This window comes from Aythya fuligula, chromosome 3 (genome assembly GCF_009819795.1).
Source record: "Aythya fuligula isolate bAytFul2 chromosome 3, bAytFul2.pri, whole genome shotgun sequence".
NCBI lineage: Eukaryota > Metazoa > Chordata > Aves > Anseriformes > Anatidae > Aythya > Aythya fuligula.
Window position 1 is genome coordinate 84577859 of NC_045561.1, and position 21397 is coordinate 84599255.

A 21397-nucleotide genomic window follows, 5' to 3' on the forward strand; every position below is an offset into this window, starting at 1 on the left:
TTGCATGCAGTCTGTTTGGATTTTCTTTTTTGATGGTGGCTGATGGAAAAAAAATACCCGCACAGGAGTAGCAGGTTGGGATTTTCAGTGGCCCGCAACCTAAGCGACTTTATAGGTACATTCTTCAGATACTCTGTCATAGGGTGAGTAGAGCTGACGTACTCTATCAGGATATCGTGTCTGTAATGAAGTATCAACAGAGAATGAATTGCTCGATTGCTACAGACATGCAGTAACTGCTAAAATCATCTTTGTTTCTCCCCCTGCTCCCTTTTCATTAACTAGAGAAGACTTGCATCATATTCTCTGGCAACACTTCTTTCTACCTGCAGTCTCAAATTTAATATAAACAAGTAATTGCTGTTCTGCTTCAGCTGAGGACAGTTGTTAATACATTGAAATCGCTGTTAAACAGCGCTATATATTTGTTACCTGGTAGAAATGGAACAATGAAAGTTATTTTTGAGGTGATTGTGGTGATGTGGTGGAGTAGCTAATGATTTTTTAGTATCCATGTTTCAACTCTGCAGCTCATTATAAGCGCCTTTTATAATTTTTCTCCTTCTCTTTTCTCTAGGGGCCCTGGTATTTCTATTGTTACTTCTGGGATGGGAGGGGTGAGAGAAAAAGATGTTCCCTGTTCTTCAGTAGTATTGATTTGTATTGCTCAAGTGGTGGCCATTATGTCTGAGGATACTTCTTGCTTGTTTAAGTCAATAAATTAATGACTGTTGCTTGACCTAGTGTTCTATTTATTCTTTGGGAAGAAATCTCCAGTTGGCTTTTTTTAAAACAAACAAACATACAAAAAACCTAAGCCTGTCTATCATTTTTAAAAAGTTACAAGACTGAATACAAAAACAAATAACATTGCTATATGCTAGCTAGAGTAGTAGTTAAGATTGGTATCGAGATAAGCACTGCTGCTGCTCTTGTGCTAGGCTTGCTAACGCCAAATAAAAGGAGTCTGTTTGCTGCATTGTGGTCTTAGTTTTGGAAAAAAAATGGAAATAAGGAAGGTAGAGGGCTGTAACAAAATTTGTAGCCTAATCAGAAGGAAAGTCAGTATCTTTTTTCACTGATATGTACTGAGTAATCCTGCATGGTACTTCTCATTTGCTTTCTGATCGTCCCCGTTGAAAAGTCTGTTAACTTAAACACTATGGTCTTGGGAAGTTTCATCTGAACTTTTTCACATAATCATCAAGGTGCTTTTTACAAGCATTTGCCAATTTGTGGGTTTATCATTCCTGGGGATTGGTTTTGTGACGTTATACTCAGACCAGTTTTTGTGGAGAACTAAGGGATTAGTTGCTTAATCTTACCTAGCCAGGTGGAGTTGTTGAAATGACCCTTCACAGCAGTGATGTAACATCATAAGACACATCTGGACAGGCTTCTTTTAGGGGAGCTTCTTTGACTAAATCTCTGTCAGACAGAAGTTGGTCCTTAAATTAATTGGACGATATTCAACATGTAACAATTCTGGCACAAAATTCGTGTCAGCTTGACCAGATTAGCAGATTCAGTTCAGTGCTAGAGTTCTGCTGGAAGCATTTAACAATAGAAAATCCACTTAGATGAAGTTTAATGAAGCACACTATCCTGCTGATTCAATTAATATTTCTAATTTTTCAGAAGTGCTTTGTAAATGTGATGCTCTGCATTTTTTTCATTTATTTGTCAAGTTCTCAGAGATGCAGAAAAGTTTTCAAAGCACTGTATCAAGTTGTAAAACACTTTTTTTTTTTTTTTTTTTTTTCTTGAAAGCATCTTCAAACATATGTGGCTAGGGTGTTTTTGTGGGCAGCTGGCGATCCTCAGAGCACCTTCAGGAAGTATGTAAGCATTTTAGTTTTGAAGTGTTTCATGAAAGGGCCAGATGCTGCAGCTTAGCCTTGAAGAAACTTGCATCATCAGTATTTAATGATTGGCTGCTTCACGCTTGTACACAAGATTTGGAAGAATCTGTGAGTATTTGGCCTTCCTGGGAAGTAATGGATGGGTAGCTCAGGGTACATACAACAATTTTATGTATTTATTTATTGGGAAGGATGGACTGTTCTCAAGTTTAGAGAAGGCAGGCCCATGAGAAACAAGACTCAGTGAAGGATCTGAAAATGTCACTCTTTTGTAGTCAAAGGCCCACCTTTATATGATTTTTCTTGGTCGTTACTTTTTGCTTTTTCCATGTCCTTGAGTGAACTTGAGCTAATTGTATATGTCAGCCAAAGGATGCTCTTGATATTTTGACTCTTGAAATGGCAAATGCAGCTTTTTCCAAATGGAGAACTGCAGATGAGACGTAAGTTTTTATGGGGGTGCTAATGGAAAATGAATGCTTATGCTAAACAACAGTGAAAGGTAAGTTGTTCTGCTATGTTTTGCCCAACTCCCAACAGTTTGGAAGTTATTTGGTTTGTTCATTAAAAAAAAAAATAATAGAAAAAAGTAGGCAAAGAGAGAAAGAATAGCAAGAAAATTAGTTGATTAGGGAACTTAAGGGATGTCTCAGTTCCCTTATTAGAACAAACAGCAAAATACATGTATGTAAGAGTTAAAGTTTTAGTGGAATAGGAAAATAATATGTGGTTTGGGTTTTTTTGGTGCACTTTCTTAAGGAGAGTCAAGGAAGAGTGGGAAGGGAGAGCACGGTTTGAAATTAAACCACTCTTACTATACTGAAGCGTGCATCATGATATTAAACCTCAACAGCCACAGTATTAATTAAATTTCTAATACAATTATATAGAAATTTATGTAACCCGAAGGAGATAATACAACTGAGAAACAAGTGACCATTCTGTATGCTATAAAGATAAGATGGTGTCCAATGAGAAAAGAAAATAATCTGCGATGTGAAGGAGTGTGTGGCTCCCCTGAATAAATTGCTTTTGACCTGGAACCCTCATGGGATCTGTGTTTTCACTTGGGTCATTGCACGTGGAATGCTGCTGGGCAGCTGATTGGTATCTGATTTTAAGCAACACCTTGGCCCACTATCTTAACTTATATTAAATGAGTCAATAAACTCATACATTTGAATCAAAGTGTAAAAAGATAGCTGAGACTGTCTGTAAACAAGTTCAGTAGCCAGAACTCTGTCATCCTCCTAATTTAAGGATTATGGTTCTTTATCTGTAGGAAAACTAGAGCAATACTCCTACCGCTGGTTAAATTACCACAAACGGGATGGTCAGCAGCACCATTCAAATGTTCGGTGCAATGATTGTTGTAAAGGCAAGAATTTTCTACTGCTGTTCTCTGTAATAAGCAGACTTTTTGCTTTAATCACAAACTTTGAACTCACTGCAAAGCTGCTATTTACCTAGATTACGACCCACCGATTGCCTTCTGTAATAACCAATTCTGGATTTACAATAAATCAAAATAATTATAGCTTTTCTACAGAAAATGGACAGAACGAGAAATAAATTGTTTTGACATATTACTCCCTTTGTGATGAACCATAGTATTAGCAACAAAGTAGTGTGTATGTAAGAAGCAGAGACTGACGAGTGTAGCAAAATGCTGTTTTCTTGTCAGCACCTTCAAAGAGAGCGATAATACGTTCTTGTGCAGAATGACTTCACTAACACTACATTGCAAATCTGTCTATTGATACTAATTAGTCGTTTTTCCCCCCTAAATGTGAATAGAAAAGAGTGGTTTAATACCTTTTAGGGGGATAAGGCTAGTAATTTAAATTCCTGCTTAAACAAGGAATTGAGTGCATGGGCCCACTGTGCTTAATTTCAGCACTGGCGTAGCGTAACTTGTAGGAATTGTTTTATCACTGCTTTGACTCCCGTTCAGAAACAAATTTCAGACTTGGGGGTTATAAAAACGAACTTATATTGGGAGGTTTCAGGTACTGTGCTGCCTGATTACGAGCCTGCCTCTAATAACGAACGATTTAATGCCAAGTGATAGAACTTGGAGACAACGCAGAGGCTGGAAGTAATGACCTTGTCAGAGTCTTCAGTCCATCCTCAAAATCAGCATAAAATGCTACTGTATTTCCTCACAAAGTAAAGGTTTTAGGACAAGAACTTTTGCCTTATCTAGGGCAGCTGGAAGGCCGTTCTAAGCTCTTAATAGCATCAGAATAAAATCTGGCAATGATCTAATGTCTTAAAAACAAACCAACCCCCTTCTAATTTCTGATAACATTCTGTAATGGCAGAAGACCCGAGCTCTTACAATAAGATGAAGGGATTGATTGCCACTCCAGATTAAGGAACAGATGTAAATACGTCAGTTGCAGCTACAGGAACTGACAAGAAGAGAGAAGCCGTGGGTCTGGAGATATTTTTGTGATTGCTTACAGTCACTCCGAAGCCGGCTGCCTATTTGGCCCCAGAGGGAGGAGTGCTGCTGCTGTGGCAACAGGAGGCAGCCGGGGGATGTCCCAGGACAAGGCTGGAAGAAAGCTCCCGCACAGCAGCACGTGGAAAAGAAGATGCGTGAATACTCCAAAAGCAGCCTTAGTCTGTGGAAGGCAAGCCAGGGAAAGGAGAAAAAGGTAAGAGATGGAAAAAGTCTCAACCCTGTAACCTGGGCAGGTAGGGGTGGAGGAAGAGACCTCGTGCAACACAAGGGAAACTGATTTTTCTAGGAGTAGGTACAAGAGCAAAACCCTGCAAAATTCTCTGCACATGCAAGCAAGCCATGAGCATCGCCAGTCTGTTTCCCCCTTAAGCCTTGTATCAACAATTCAGTTACTGAGTCTACTTCATTTTTTTCCTCCCCTCTGGGATATATTTCTGGTAAATCTTGTAACTGTATTTATTTCCTTGAGGGCAATAGAGAAATCAAGCTGCCGTGTACTTCATTGCAATTAACTATCATTTGTGCATCGGTGCCAGATTCCCACCTCGAGGATAACTGCTCGGTGATGAGCTTCCAGAGCCTTTCAGGAAGCTTTGCCTGCTTTGCCAGCCAGGGGAACTAGGATGTGCAGGTTTCGACCTATGGGGTAATTCTGAGTCTGGAACCTGTTACTGAAGTCTTCCATGCCATATTTCAGAGTTTTATAAATTTATTCAGTTTTTAAATGTCGTGGTCTCCCTACTCTCTCTCCCCAGCTGGCTCCATTTGGAGTGCTGCTCTAGGACCTCATTACCCTGATCATTAGCAGCTCCCTGCTCAGGGACACGATTTTCCTTTGTTAGTTGTCCCTGCTAGCACGTGAGCCTCGAGCCAAGCACAGCGTTCGTGGTGACAGGTCGCAGTGAACTCGGCCTCCCAAAGCCAGTAGCAGGGAATCCTCCGGGGTGTGGGAGCAGTCACCTCTCTGGCAGTAGAGCTGGCACTAGGACTGTGGGAAATGTATGAAATTTAGGAGCTGCAAGCTCCAGTTACAGCAGCAGTTGTATATACGTTTGTAAAAGCATCCCAAAGGCCAGGTAAAATGAAACCGTATTTCCAAGTAGATGTCACCCTCAGTGATGAAACTGCAAGAATTTAAGGAGAATTGCTGCCACACGAGTCGTAAGTAACTGATGTTGGGAGACCTTTCTTTACCTTTTTTTTGGCTCTGTCAAGCCCCTGTCCAACTCACATGTTCTCAGGGGTGTCTGACTAATTTTTGAGATGCTGGGCGTGTTGAGTGAAAACAGTGATCATGCTCCTCACCTGGTGAACGCAGCAGCCAGCAGGGAGTCCTGTGCGACCTGGTTTGCCTTTTCGGGACGGGCTGGTGCTTTTGGCTTATAGGCCCTGAAGCACATGAAGCAATATGTATAGAGCAGCCTGCAGTACAAGTCCTGCATTTACAGAAGATCCAGTGGCTGACTCGATTTGTCACTAAAAACAAGAGCCTCGTTTTATATCAGCGAACATGGAAGACACTGCCTGTCCCCTTTATTTCATAAAGCAATTAGACAATGGTGCATTTGATACCATATAGCTCCTTACAACAATGCATCCTCATGTGTAGCAGTCTGATACTTTCTAAGTTATTGTTGGGCCACGAAGGGCTCTGTTATCTATTATGGCTTTCAAAACTGGGTGGATTTTTTCCTGCTCAGAAGGCCAGATAACACAAGGCAGCAAGAAGCCCTCAGCCCAAATCCCATTTAAGGATTCTTTTCAGTGCTCTTCATGCGCTAACTAGCCTTCCTGTTCCTCGTACAGCCTGGCAAAGTGTTTGATCACCGCAGCATCATCTCCTTTGCAATGTGCCTCAAGCACTTTAAATAGACTCATTGCAAAGGACTGCAACCAGCTGCTTGCTGCCTCTAACCAGAGGGAGTCAGCAGTTCAGAACCGCGTGGAAGTTTGAGGCACACCGTGAATCTCCCTGATGGCCGCTAATTTATGTTTACCTCCATCTAACGTTAAATTGTTTTCTCCCAACTTCTCAGCAGCTTTACACTTTCTATTTTCCAGGTTTCTGTTTTCCACATCAACTCTTCCTTCAGTGATCTTTCCTGTAGTCCTGAGAAGCTTCTACAGACAATTATTTGAATCTCAGCTGCCCTGCATCTGAAGTTTTCATCAGCCATAAGAACCAGGAAAATGCAAGCTACGATGGGCTCCCTAGTATCAGTGTTCTTTAAGCTTGAGGTCCCTGCAATCAAATTCTCATCAACATTTACAGACCCAGACCAAATGATACAGCAATATTTTGATTTGTATCATATGCCACATACGTTACCGTATGGTATGATATGTATAAGAACTTAGCTATTTTTACTAAATCATGGGCTGATCAAAGGAAAAAAAAAAAAAAAGCACAAAATTCAAGTGGTCACTGTATTTAAAACAAAAACGACAACAAAAAAAACATTTCATAGCTTTGTCATTATTTGCTGGACAAAAGGAAGGATTGAATAATTCAGACACTGTGCAAAAGTGTTCCGAGATGTATTAGGGTTTTGTTAGAAACTGGGTAGGATTTAGCTCAGCCTCAAACTTCTGAACAAAGGCCATTTGTATTGGACACGTTCCATATTTTACATGCTACAGTCACGTACAGTTTACATACTAAAATCTGATTATTTATTTTTTAAGAAGCGAAGCCCAATGGCGGTCATTGGCGCTGTGTTTGTCACAGTGTCACGAAGCTAGCAAACCAAAGGGTGCCAGGGCTAGACACTCGAACCCAGCTGCTTACCCTGTTGAAGTGTCAGCACAGCCCCTGCATTGGGTCCAGGCCAACCAGCTTTCTCCCGAGCAACCCTTGGCATGGTTCAAGGTTTAGCTCAGCCCAAATTTTAACCACCCAAGCAGGACAGCTGCATCCGCATTGTCAAGAGTTTAATAAAATGAGTCTGGCCAGGGCAAAGCAGTCAGCCTCAGGAAGGGTGTGAGCACCAGTGCAAGCCAGTTTACTAGCACTGGTAACATTCAGAGCTGAGAAATATAGCAACAAGTACTCCTTACCTTCTGCACGCTGGAATTCAAAGTGGTATTTTGTGTAACTATGCCATGACCTGACCTCCTGCAGAGAGGCCTGTGCTGTCAGAAACACCCAGCATTAAATGACCAGAGAATACTTGGTCTGAGAAGGTCTCGGATGCAGAGAGTGGTCTACCATAAAGGGCTGAAGAATTTTCTTATTTCACTTGGGTAGTATTTGGTTTCGATTTAAAGATCCAAAGAAAGAAAGAGGGGTTAGGACTTCTGATTTGGTTAGTTTTCTTTCCAACACGAGGGCTTTAACTGAGATAAACAGAGCTGAGGCATTGCCCCGTTATTAGAATTTAAGAGTTGTGTTGTGGGGTTTCAATGTGTGGGTTTTTTTGTTTTGTTTTGTTTTGTTTTGTTTTGTTTGCTTGGTGATTTTAAATAGGATTAGGTGCATGAATACCTCTTCCTGTTTTTGTTTGTTTTTAAGAATGTATACTTTGAAAATGAATTTAAGTAACAACTTTTAAACATCACCGGTACTCAGGTCTGTGCACTCAAACCCAGCTGCCTATACTGTTAAAATTGTCAGTAACTGTTATCCGGAGTCTGAGGAAAAAGGCATATATTCTGCTGGGTTTTAAGAACTGACAGTAATGTTTAACTTTCAGTGACCAGGAATATCAATCCTGGAACTTCAGTGAGAGCCTCTGTGATGTTAAGTTTCTGACTCTGAACTTTGGCATAAATCAATTCTTCAAGTCAGGCATTTACCTGAAGGCTGGAAAGCTGACACTGTTTGTTTTCAGCATTCTAAGGGAATGCCCTTTAAAAAAAAAAAAAAAAAATCCCTATTTTTTCCCATTTTTAAAATAGTTTTACATCCTGTTCAGGAGTTTGTTACAGCGCAGGTGTCTTCCCCCTGACTTCTGCTGATTCATCAGCTGCTCTCTGTCTCTGTGTTCCTTGTTCATCCCTCAAACACAGCGAAACCAAAACTCAGAAACTGCCAGCTGGCAGGCTCGCCAGGAAATATTTTTGGTAGTTTATTAGGCAACTCTCTTTTCTGTTTTGTGCAAAACAAATTTTCCAGAGTTCTCTGAATTTTAACCATGTGTTGAAATGTAAGGTTTAATCTGAGACGTAAAGATCAAGTTCTGATGAAATTTTGATCAACAGGATCCAGGTGATCCTTCCTTTAAAATGTCAGTATGTTATTTCAGTGTTACTTAGATTTCAAGTAATTCCTCCTGCAGCTTGTTCTTCTCAAACCCTACTGATTTTTATGAATTGTATCAGATTACATAGGAGAATTTATCTTTTCTATTTTTATTTCTCAGCTTGCAGGAATTCAGTGTTTTACCTTGTTGCTCAGATCTAGAGGAAAATAAGCTGTAAAAACCACAGCTTTCATTTCTTATAAATGTCTAGCAGATAAAGCTTAAAACATGATCCAGCTGTTTTATAAGACCGAGCATACCTGGCATGCAAACAAAAAGAAACCCGGTATAAAAATAAGGTAAGGATTTTGGAGGGTCCCAACTCCTCGAACGCTGAGATGCTGGGTTAGCATTCCTGGTGTTTTAACTCGGTGGTTCAAACTTCAGCTGTATTTAGGTGGAAGGTTAAATGTGCAGTCATTTCTCCTCAAAAGCGCTTTCAAACATACATACAAAAACCTTATGCATGGACTAAGTAAATGTATTTTTATTATGGCCAGAGTAATGAACTCCCAAATTGGAACTGTGTTAAAGACAAATACCTGGGCGTTTCTTTAAATGCTCGATCTAGTCATCGTGAAACGTGTCGTTTCTTTATGCAAGTTGACTGAGTTTTAGTGTTATTCAGTGCTTTGCTTACAAGGGCCTGCTGAGAGGCAATTAGTACTAGTGAAACTTGATGCTGAAAGATCAAGTTCAATTCCTTCTGTTTTATTTGATCTCGGAAGCCTGAGCTTTAATCGAATGCGCCCATGCAAAAACGAGCGGCATGCTCGTGTTCTAGATCTTGCTTCAGGAACACCTACCCTAGCGGGGTAGCTGTGATAAGCTAACCCAAAGCTGGGTGAGAGCACGTACAGCAGTTAACTACGAAATAATGTGGAGATACAAAATGTAGATGCTTAATTTTCCAGCAGTAGGAGTTTCTGGATATCTGTAGAATTCTGAGGGTCCCCAACGCTGCCTGTTCCCACTCAGGATCCAGGCATCTTCTGCTCGCCTTGCTTGCAAGCCCCCCTTGTTAAACGTTTCTAGAGCCCATTTACCACCCTAGCTCCTAACCACAATGGTAGCCCTGCCTTTTATCCAGCAGTGTTGTAGTTTTCACCCACCTGGATGCTTGGGAAATCCAAGTTCAGTTCCAATTCTTCCTCTGGGAAGCAAACATGGTAAGCACTTTGTACGTCCAGAGAGAACGAGCCAGCCATCCGGGCAGACACCTTTGAAAGAGGTTTCTTCTTGGCCTGCACTTAATGAGGCTCTCCACTTTACATGGAAAAACTCAAGATTAGTTGAGCTAGAATGAGCACAATCTTTTAGTTTTGTGGTAGGTCCTTACCTGGAAAAAAGGGAAGCCCATGTGCCGATCTCCATCTTTCATTTTTATTGGGTTTAAAACAAGGAAGCAAACAAAAAATCAGCATCGTGTAATGCAAGGGTAATCGTAATTCCTGTCTCTTGTACTTTTATATTGGTAAAATCAAGAGATGGAAGCAATGATTTTACAGCAGCAGCTATCTTACACAGTTTATATCTGTTACTAAACCATGCCTACCTGGCACACCAAAACCCTTTTGCAGATTATCTAGGCAAACTGAAAAATTAAAAGTAATCATTTCAAGGCATCAGTTGGATGCTAGAGAGGAAAACAAAATATTAAGAAATCTGGATCTGCAGCCCAGGATTTTCTCAGAAGACTGAACAGTAAATGGAGATCAGAACCTCAGTGATGTGTATTTCATGGGTGATTGACAAATCACATATGCTATGCAAAGGAGGCACTGTCAGCCAAATGGTTCGATGCTAACAGCACTAAAATCTTTACTGTAAGTGCAAATATTGGTACTCCTTGCATTGCATCATGGCTGTTTTGGGGAAAGCAGATATTTCTGCTACATAGAAATAAAAATACATGACAGCTCTAAACAAAATCAAACCACATTTGAAGGAAACACTTAGGAGAAACGAGGCATTGTCTTAAGGCTCGCAACAGGGCAGTGTGGTAGCGGATCAGCCTAATGATCCTTCCATTCTGCACTTGTTCTTTTGCTGGATTGCCCACAGAAGTGTCAGTTCTTTCTTCTGAAGACTGCTGAAAGCTTTGCCTTGGTGGTTCTGAGGCAAAATGAAGCCAAGATGGCTATATTTTGTGATGGGGGGAAAACATCATTTTTAATCTGAAACCTTTCAATGACTTCAGTTCTTGCACTACGTCCTACAGTTTACTGAAGATCCTTCTTTATCTTCTCTGAAACAGATATTTTATGTGCCATTTTTTTCTTCTTCTTCAAATACTTTATTCCATTTCCTTTGTCTTTAATTCTATCCTTAAAATAATATTTTTTCTTGGTCTTACCTATTTTCATCATGTATCTCTGAATTCTAATTCTTTTGAGATAAGGTGGAAGACTCAGCATGATCTTCCAACATAAGATGGATCATTGGATTTTTTCACTGTTTTCATATTAAGAGTTCTAGAAAAAAAAATCACATTCTTGATGGTGAGTACATAACTAGAATGGTCTTTTTTAAAGTTGAAGCTAGGTATTGAATTTAGCTTGCTTGCTTTTATTTCTTGAGGAGCCCATAAGGAGCATAACTGACTTCCATTATTTCTTCTGATGGATTATTTTGAATGTATCATCGTGAAATTTTACCTACAATGTTCTTCTTCTCTTCTCTGGGTAGATCTCTGATCTTTCTCCTGGTTTTATCTAAACTGCATACAGTGAGTATCTGTAAACGCTGAAATATGTTCCCTTCAGCATTTCCTGTAATTATATCAGACTATATCTCAGATAAAAGTATGACAGCATTTCTCAAGTTATTACTTTGATGTAAGTTGTAGTAGTCCGCTGCATGAACTTCAGGGGAATTCCAAGCCTATACCAAATCTACTGCTACCAGCCTCACACTGAAGATTCAGACAGATAACCCCTCATCTGCATTTTAAAAAGTTGTAATGCTTCTACAAGGCTACTACAATAATTTAAAACATCAGATCCAACCCCCTAATCGTGAATGGCCCTGAAATTTGGTTGAACGGAAATCTAGATTTTCATTTGGAGAAACAGGAAGATAAACAGTCATTTACAGACACTATTAAAATGTGTCTGAATACACTTTACAATTTGTGAACATTAAACAAAAGTCACTTAGGCTTAAAATAAGCCCTCTGAGGTTTACAACTCTAAAATGAAACCACTGAAGCAAACCATTGATACATCTTAACTCTTCTGCTCAGTGGAAAGTGCCTTGGTGTACTGGAGTACCTTACTAGAAAGAATAGTAACAACAAAGTTTTGAAAGTTTTGTAGAAGTAATGACATCAGAAAATGCCTGCCGGTATAGAAAGCAACATAGTAAATGTTGTTTTCCTGCTCCTATATACATTTTGCACTACCCTTCCTCTAAAATAGACGCTGCATGTTATTTTTATTTTCCTAAGTCCTGCTTAAGAAGCAAACAAAAACAAGGTCTAGAATCGTGAGAAAACCTGAAAGGCATCAAAATGGACATGGAACCAAACGTGGCAAATACCCCAAATTCTCTGTGAAGAACAGCCTAACAGCGCACAGTTAAGTACAGCAGTTTAATCTTTTTTTTTCTTAAAATTCTCTGGATAATTAGGAAACATAGCATAGAAAGCTGTACTGTCAAACTGATTCGGTTACTGTAATCAAAGTTCATTTACAACATACAGGGGCAAAAATTAAATTACTTAAAAGAAAAAAAAAAAAAGAAACAAACCAGTAGAAGTCTTTTATTCAGTAGGAGTTAACATAGGTCTAATTCTTAGTTTCTGTTTATAAGGGGAATTTTTCATGTTCATTCACATATTTAATAGTGAAACTGAAAGGATGTTGTAGTTAGTGCAGCCTACATGTATTTGGATAACAGCAGACTAGAGGATGACTTTCCACCAGACTCATTTTCCGCTCAAAATATAAATGAGGCATAGATCTGGTTTCAGATTCTTGTTGGGAGATTCAAGGTTTATTATTAATTTTTATACAAAAATGAGAGATGTTTTCATAAGTGACAGGACTTTTCTACCTGCAGAAGAGAAGAACACTTAAAAATACGTTTGTTAGGGGTGAATCGATTTGTGTGCTTTTATAAAACAATAATTTGTCAATGATGGTGTTAATTTGGGTAATAGAGATCTCTAATGCCATGCTACTGTTCACCATCATGGAAAAGAAAGCAAAAGGTGAAATGGCGTATTTTGGGTTGAGCGGGAAGACATCCATGTTCAGTGGTAATGGTGCGCTAGAGAAAGGAAATAAAGGTCACGAATGGAAGCATACACTTCAGTATTTAGGATCGGGACCAGGGTGAATGCATGTTGGCTACGCCATCCGTAAGGAGCTTTCCAGTTGAATGTTCCTCTAGGTTACCGACGTAGAGTGCAGAAAGGATCTTTTAGGCATGAAGCATAAACAAGTGGGTGTTTAAGACCATTTTGGTGTGAAGCTATTTAGCTAAATTGTAGGTTATTGTTTAAAGCTGCAGAAGGAATTTACTTGGGGTAGTATTGTATTTTGACACGTTTGGTTCCTTATGCGGGTATGTATTATACAAAATAACAACAACATTAAAAAGTAAAAAATAAAAAAACCACAAACAACTTGGCTGGCTGCATAATAACATCACTCTTCTCACCCTTTACAAATTAATGGTTGGTTTCAAGAGTAAGAACCAACAATCACAAAAAGACGAGCAACTGGTGGTGATAATTCCCATATGAGGGGGGAAAAAATAAAAAAAAAAATTAACCAAGAAAGCTTAGTGAATGCCTTATGTTGCTCACACAACCTACCCCCACTCCCCCAATATTGTAATTCAAGTATTTAGCTACATTGTCCGGCTTGGCAATTTACAAGCCATAAATACTTTCCTTTGTCTGTAAAGAAAAGACCAGATTTCATGAGAAACAGAAAGCATTTTCATATCAAACTGCAGCCAACATGTAACGCACTTTCTGGTTGCAAGATAGCTAAACTACACTGATAACTGATATAAAGTATAATGAAGGAAGAATACAAATTAAAAACAAACAAAAAAACTTACCAAGACACACAAATTGAGAAGAAATCAGAGATACTACATTTTTTATTTACCAAACATAAGCAGTAATCCAAGAGCATTTTCCCGAACATATCTATATTTGGATACTTTTAGTGCCAAACACATTCTGAAAAAAAAAAAAAAAAAAAAAAAGAAGGAAAAAAAAAAAGCCAACATAGCTAGGAAAAATTTTAAAAAGTCTTTGCATCAGTCCATAACTAAGTTTTCAGCTTTATTAAAAGCAAAATCTAGTAAATTTTATTATTTTTAAAAATTATTTTAGTGAACATGTATGTATATTCAAATTAGAAAACCACAAAAATATAATGGAACATTTAACATCAGCAAAAAGAATGTGTAATAATATCAGATGTTAAAACAATCAAATTATCAGATTTAAAAAAAAAATCTGATATTTTCCTTTTTGTTCTAACAATTGTTATATCTGAAGAAGGAAAGTAATTCCACTTTTTTTTTTTTTATGCCAATTTTTACAGAGTGAAAACATCTCTTAAAAAACATTAAATTTCAGTGACAGAGTAGAAGAGATGTATTTTTACTTAAGGATAATGTAAGGTGACAAGATCACTCAAAAGGAAGGGAATTATTTGAAAGCCCTACACTCAAGATTGTAAAAATTCAGAGATGAGGGTGTTTTTCTCCACTAGTGTATGGTAACAAAAACATCCTCAATTGAATTGCATCAGGGGAAAAAAAAAACAAAACCAAAAACAAACGCCCTGTTAATCTCTGAAAAAAATTAACGGAATATTTATTACTGCTGCAGGAATTGTTAAAACTCTAACATGCATCACCAAACAATAATAACGCTGCATCTTCTCTTGTGGCCATTGTGACTTCCGTGTTAAGCCACATATAAACAACATCAACAAAATCAGATTTTATCTGTGCGGAGAAGAGGAATGTATGTTTGTAAAAGCTGCTCATTAATTAGTATTTGTAGCACTGCTGTGGTCGGGCTTGAGTCGGGGAGTGGGATTCCATTTTGCTAGGTGCTCTAAAAAAAATCAAATGAAAGACACAATCCTTATTTTAGTCTCAAAACACACGAACATTTTGATTCTGTGGGCTGTATTTTAATCTGCATCAGGAAAAGTTACAAGCTGCCAAAGGAACGGGGAAGTTCGATATATTCAGGGTAGTTTTCCTCTACTTTCAGACTCGTCGACCGTTAAAAATTCTCAATTCCTTGGTTTATAGGTTTAGTGATGTCATATTTAAGTATACATTCTTATATGTAAACACCAGGGGAAATTAAAATGTTAATCACATTATTCGTGTAGTCCTTTGTTGTGAGAACCACCTACGAGGTATTACGATACATATTCTACATAGCTAAGAAAGAGACTCCAGTCGCTTTATTTTTTTTTAATCTTTATTAGGCAGTAAATGACTTCGTTGCCATTTCACTTATTTCAAGTGTTTGTCTGCAGTGAAGCCGAGGCAGAGCATGGTTATTGTTGCAAAAACCGGGGAAAGGGAGACACCCAGACATTTTGTAATTTAAAAGCGAGGGAAGCTACAGATGAACCGATCGGGCATAGCACGTAGGGTGTTGCTGCTTCAGGGACATCTGCACCGGGGAGCGCTTCTACCCTCGATTATAGACCGCGCTAGATTAGGATTTTAAGGTTTGGGTTGGTTTTTTTTTAGGGTATTTGATGATTGTACGCCAAAAGGCACGGGAGCTGGGCTCCTGCTGTATGAACCCAGTTGTTAATCCCTCTTTGTGAGGTGACCGGGAAGAAGCGAGGGAAAGCGGCGAGGTTTTAGCTCCTCTCCCTGTGCAGGGAGGCAGAGGGGCGGCTGCGGCCAGCTGGGTGCCCAGCACAAAGCTGCGGGCTCTGGGGCCGAGCTCCCGGGCCCGGAAAACACGGATTAAACCCGATTTGGCCCCAAATTACAGCGGGGAGGCCCGAGGGCTCGTTGCGCCCGCTGTATTTCTGCCTGGTTCCCGTGCCACCTCAGGCACTCCTGGCCCGGCCGGTTACCCTCCCTACCAGCCCCGTGTGTGAAAGCCGGACACGTTTTTTTGCTAAAATCGCCGCTTTTTGCCCCGAAAGCCGCTCCTCCTCGCAAGGCCGCAGCTCGACCCGAGAGCGCCCGGGCTCGCGGCGAGCCATGAGGCGGGCGGCCCGCCGCGCTCCTCACCCCCTTTTTTTACAGATTTTCCCCCATTTTCACCTAACCACCATCGGGCTGCGCTTTGTTTCCCCCTTCCCGGCCCCGAGGGGCCCTCAGCACGCCCGGGGGCCGCGTTTTGGGCCCCCCCCGGGGCCAGCCCCGCGTTACCTCCGCTGGTCCGGCGGCTCCGCTCCCGGGCGAGGCGAGGACAGCGAGCAGCGCCCTGAGGAGGAGGAGGAGGAAGATGAGGATGAAGATGAGGATGAGGAGGATGAAGATGAGGAAGGAGGAGGATGAGGACGAGCTGAGGAGGATGAACTCAACCTACAGGCGCCCCCGTGGCAGGAACCCGGCGCCCACACACGAGGCTGGGAGGGTGGGGGGGTGCTCTTTTTGTTGTTGTTTTGGGGTTTTTTAATGTTTATTCTCTTTTTTTTTTGTCCTAAAACCAACACGCCTGACTTATGCGCGGGCGCCGGGGGGCACCGGAGCCCCCCCCCCCCGTCCCCCTCGGGGGGGGGGGGCGCTGCCTGAGGCAGGGGGGAGGGAGGAAGAGGAGGAGGTAGAGGAGGAGGAGGAGGAGGAGGGCCGGCCTTCAGCCCGCCTCCCCAGCGGGGCCGCGCTCCCCGGGGGCATTTTGGCTTCGCTCGCTTCCCGTGGCTGCGCCACCGCGGCTCGGCAGCCTCCAGCCTCGGCGGCCCCTCCTCCTCCTCCTCCTCCTCCTCCCGCTCCCTCCGTATCCCTCCGCGCTCCGGCCGCCCTCTCCCTCCCTCCCTCCCTCCCTCCCTCGCTGCCGGCGCAGAGAAAAGCGCCGCTCCGACACCCAGCGGCCCTCCCGCCCCGCCATCTTCTGCCCGAGCACACTCACACACACACACACACATTTACACGCTCATTTACACACTCACACACACACAGCACGCGGCGCCCTCCCTCCTTCCTCTCCCCTCAGCCTGCGAGGACAGGAGGAGCGACACCCCCCCCACTCTTCCTTCCTCCTCCTCCCTCCTCCTCCTCCTCCATCTTCTTCACGGGGGCCGGGGGCTCGGGGGAGGGGCGGCGCGGCGCCAGGGGCCGGCGGGGCTGAGGCGGGGGGCGCGGAGGGAGGAGGAGGAGGAGGAGGAGGGACTCTTTCTCCGGGCGGAGGGATCGCGCGTGCGGCTGGCTGGCTGGCTGCTGGCGGCGCGGGCGGCCGCGAGTTGTTGTTTCCTCCTCCTCCTCCTCCTCCTCCTCCTCCTCCTCCTGCCGCCGCCGCCGCTGCCCGCCCGGGGCTCGAATGGTGGAGCCCGACCTCGTCCCGCTCCGCTGACAGCCGCCGGCCGGCCGCTGGGCCCCGGCGCTGCCGCGGGAGCGCGGCCCGACCCCCCCCCCTTCCTCCTCCTCCTCCTCCTCCTCCTCCCCCCCGCCCACCCCCCTCTCCCTCCTCCTCCTCCTCCTCCCGCCGCTCCGGTCCTCGCCTCGCCATGTCCGGGGACGGCGGCAGCAGGCACACGGCGGAGCTGCGAGCGGGTGAGCGCTGAGGGGGGGAAACGGGGAAAGGAGGGAGGGGGGAGAAGGGGAAAAATCAAGGGGCGAGGGGGGCTCCGCAGCCCTCAGCGCCTCTCCCCGCTGTCCCCGCAGAGCTCTACTTCCTCATCGCCCGCTTTCTGGAGGACGGACCCTGCCAGCAAGCGGCTCAGGTAGGGGCGGATGGCGCCGCCGGGGCCTGCCGGGGACGGCAAGGGGTGGGATGGGATGGGATGGAAGGGATGGGATGGGAAGGGAAGGGGCGGCCGGGCCGGGCCCCAGCCGAGGGCCCTCCCTTCCCTTCCCTTCCCCTCCCTGCTTCCCCCAATTTATCGATTTTATTGTCCCCGTCCCCCTTTTGTTGTCGCCGCAGGTCCTGATCCGAGAAGTGGCGGAGAAAGAGGTAAGCGGCGCCGCTCGCCCCGCCCGCGGCCTCACCCCCCTTTCCCTTCCCTTCCCCTCCCTCCCTCCCCTCGCCCCCTGCCCGCTGTTTGGGGGCGGCGGGGGGGTGCTCACGGCTCTGCCCCCCCCCCGTTTGTGTCCCCCCCTCCTGCAGCTGCTGCCCAAGCGCACGGACTGGACGGGCAAGGAGCACCCGCGCAGCTACCAGAACCTGGTAAGGCAGCGGCCGCCGGCCCGGCTCCGGCTCCTCCCTTTGCCTTTTCCCATCCCCTCCTCTCCTCTCTCCCTTCAGCAGCCCGAAAAATTGAATTTCCCGCAAAAAAAAAAAAAAAAAAAAAGACGACTTTAAAAAAAAAAAAAAAAAACCACACACACACAAACTTCAGGGCTTTATTATTATTTTATTTATTTATTTATTTATTTATGTTTAACCGGGCCCTTCCCTTCGTGTTGTTTGTTGTGTGTGTCCCCCCCCCCCCCCCTTCCCCTCAGGCGGAGGCGCGCAGCCCCCTCCGCCCGGCGGGGCGCGGGGCCGCGCCCGCACTGCGCGAGCCGCGGAGGCGCTGCGGACGTCACGGCCGGGCCGCGGGGGGGGGGCGGGGCTTCGCGCCTCGAGGGGGCGGGGCCTCCGCGGGGTGGGCGGGGCCGGCGGGATGGCGGGAGGCGGGGGCGCGCCCGCTGCCCGCCCGTGCACACGCACCCGGGCGCGCTTTTTGCACGCCGCTGTGCACACGCACGGCCTCGCCGTCGCTCCCCCGGCTTGGGAGCTGCAGCTTGAGGCGTCCCCGGCTCGCTCCCGAGGAGCCCCGCGGGGCTTGCTGCTCGGTGTGCACCAGGAGAGCCGGAGCGGCCAGGCGCACAGCCCAGGTTTGCTGCCCTTTCTTGCCTTTTTTTCCTTTTTTTTCGTTGCTTTCCTTTTTATCTTTTATTGCCCTGTGTGTGCTTTGCATCTCAGGTGGGGATCTGTGATAGAAAAGGTAATCTGTGATAGAAAAGGTGGAAAAGGTACTAATTCCCCTACTGTAGTTCAGGCCTGTTTCTGCTAGCACCAACATACATATTTTTTCTGTTATCCTGTGAACTATAGTAGTTGAGAGGACAGCAATCAAGATGTCTGAGTTGTGCCTGTTAGCAACTTGTTGCCCCTATTGTTTTCATTACAGGTGCACTGTTGTATAATTCAGTCTCTGAATTTCTGAATAACGTTTCAGGGGAAGAGTGAGCCCTGCTTGTAGTGTTCGTCAAAGCAAGGTTTCCCTTCGAGCTTTTGGGCTGTTTGTAGTGGTTCTGGCCTCCACAACTGAGATTTAGACTTGTGGAGAACTTTTGAGCTCATGCAAAAGGAGAGGGAACAGCTCCCATCCATAATGCAGCCAGTAAACACCAGGTCACGTGAAGGTTGTTTTGAACATGCATAGGTGAACACAACAATGTGAATTATGGACTTTTCTTTGGGTTGGAACAATTTGTTTACTGTATTTCTTTTTTCCTGAACCAAGAGGTGAATTCGCCGAGGCATTGTAAATGCATGTGGTTGTTGAAGGCCATGTTTTCCATTTCAAGCAATGGTCACAAGCTGAGTGGTAAAACTTGGCACAAGTCACTCCCTTATTGTGTTTTATCCTTTAAAGAGGTGGAGGTGCAGTCTCAGTGCATGGTGGGTTTGGGGTTCTTTTACGTAGCCTGTATAAAAGAGGATGTCAAGACAGAAAGTGAGAAGAAGAAATCTTAAAGGTTAAGCTAAGAAGCTCTAATGACAAGTTCATTCAGACCCTTCTTTGTTGTAATGCAGATGGATACTATAACTTAGAATAGGTACGTAATGACATGAGGTGTACATCTCGTAATTTGGACTTGATTCCGAATCCATGTGCTCGTGGTAATTGGATCCATACGGTGGTAATTGGGTCCCTTCTCTTTTCCTGCTTTTCTTAACAAAGCTTTCTTAGGCTGGCGGTAAACATTTGTGTGTCCTTCTCCACTTTGCCCCTACCTGGAAACTGGGGGAGGAGAGAAAAAGGAGTTGGTCACTTTGGTACTTCTCTCCTTCCTGGATGTTTGCTCTGGCTTTGGTTGTCAAAGATGTGTGAACTTAGTGTCACTTGACGTTTTAGGCTTGTGAAAACTGGCACAGAAGTGCATTTGCAAGGTGAAGGTTGTTTCATACAAAAGAAGTGTTTTTCACAGTGTCTTGTACTCATTAAACAAAAACTCATTTAACTCCAACTCAGGAATCTTTCACTGCGAAGCTAGAAGTTGATGTTGATTTAGCCCCATGTTCTTTCATTCCTCTAGTGATAACATAGCAATAATGTATCTGTATCTTTTTTTTCTGCCTTTAAGATGCTGACTTTTCTTTCTGCAGAGGGCATGTTTTGTCATGCGCTGGCACCGTTCCTCTGACTTGAATGCCTTGAACTTTCACTAAACTTCACAGAGAGGGCTGAGAAAAGCTAAGAATCAAAAGTACCGATCAGTGTAACGTTAGGAGCCCGACTTTTACTCTGGAAGGGAGGAAAGGCGCTGTGCAACAGCTGACGGGATTTAACCCCAAGCTTCTGTTCTATTATTTGCAAACCCATGCCATTTATTATGGATGTAATTATGTGGATCTAGTGGAGCATATCTTTTCAAGAGACATTGTTCCTGGTTTTGTCCTCTTTTTGAAAACATTTATTTATTATAAGAGTTAACTTTCAAATATTAAACCAAAACATGTAGTCTTAATATGTTTTATTTCTGTGGCTTAATTTGTGCAAATAATCTTAAATTGGATGCAGTTTTCATCTCGTAAATTACTTAAATTTTTCTCTTTTGGCCAGTGAAAACAAACATTTCATTTTCTTATGAGCTAACACCACGCTGTGCAGGCTTGTAATGCCACAGGGAAATGCATGAGTTCAGAAATGCTCTGCTGTGGTTTGTTTTCTTCAGTGTCTTGAACTCTAGTATTTCTATATATATATAAATATATATATATATATTTTTTTTTTTTTTCTGTAGTCGCTATTTGGAGCATAAACTACTTGATTCTTGCTCTGAGGCTGAGGTCTCTTATTCCAGAGTGCCAAGGCAGTGTTTCTGCTGCCAGCCCTACACCTGTGCGCTAGGGCCAAAGACTTTCTGCGAATTGCATCCCTGGTGCATTCCACACAGCCTAAGTACCAAGGGCGCCCAGACTCCTCAGGTCTCAGGATGTTTTTATTTTCATGTATCAGCTGTGAAAACTTATTGAACTGCTGTTTTTCTTTTCTTCTTGAGAGGCAGCGGGTTTCTCTTGATGGGGGATGAAAATTGAGGGCTCTTGAGAGGGTTAATAGCTCACTTGAGCAGAGTTGAGGGAGCCTTCTGAATTGCTGATAGGCTTTAAAACATGTTTATTAGGGCCTGGACACACAAACAAGCTCTGGTGCATCATTTGACTCCGGGGTAATTGTTTTTTCATGTTGCAGTTTCGCTGTGGGTGTAGCTGATCTAATTGTGTGCTGTTGCTGAAAGCCATCCAGTCCCGCTGCATCCTTTGTGTGCTCATCCAAGTGTGCAGGCAGTCAGATAAGGGAGCTGAACTGTCTGAGAAATGAGCAGCACAGCGATGATTTTCAGATGATTCAGCTGGCTCCGCGCGCTCAGCACCACGTGGGCCTCACAGCGTCAGGAGGGAGATGGTCGGAGGGCCTGGGGGATCTGCTGGGGATGTTACT

General features: G+C 43.7%; 1 protein-coding gene and 1 long non-coding RNA gene across 3 annotated transcripts in view; one reads left to right on the forward strand and one right to left on the reverse strand.

The window, feature by feature from the left end:
* Positions 1 to 14066: 14066 nt before the first annotated feature.
* On the reverse strand, positions 14067 to 16291 carry LOC116487782. The gene is made up of 3 exons (XR_004253107.1): positions 16117 to 16291; positions 15957 to 16011; positions 14067 to 14661 (listed from the first exon to the last, which is right to left on the reverse strand). It is a non-coding gene; the product is annotated as an uncharacterized LOC116487782 (long non-coding RNA).
* Positions 16292 to 17242: 951 nt separating this feature from the next.
* The window catches only part of PHIP (pleckstrin homology domain interacting protein), a 107276-nt gene continuing 103121 nt past the window's right edge, over positions 17243 to 21397 (forward strand). For both annotated transcript variants that reach the window (XM_032183997.1, XM_032183998.1), the window contains exons 1-4: positions 17243 to 17297; positions 17409 to 17467; positions 17668 to 17697; positions 17851 to 17910. In XM_032183997.1, the coding sequence (XP_032039888.1) occupies positions 17252 to 17297; positions 17409 to 17467; positions 17668 to 17697; positions 17851 to 17910 (195 nt within the window). In that variant the 5' untranslated portion in view covers positions 17243 to 17251. The remainder of the gene's footprint in view (positions 17298 to 17408; positions 17468 to 17667; positions 17698 to 17850; positions 17911 to 21397) is intronic.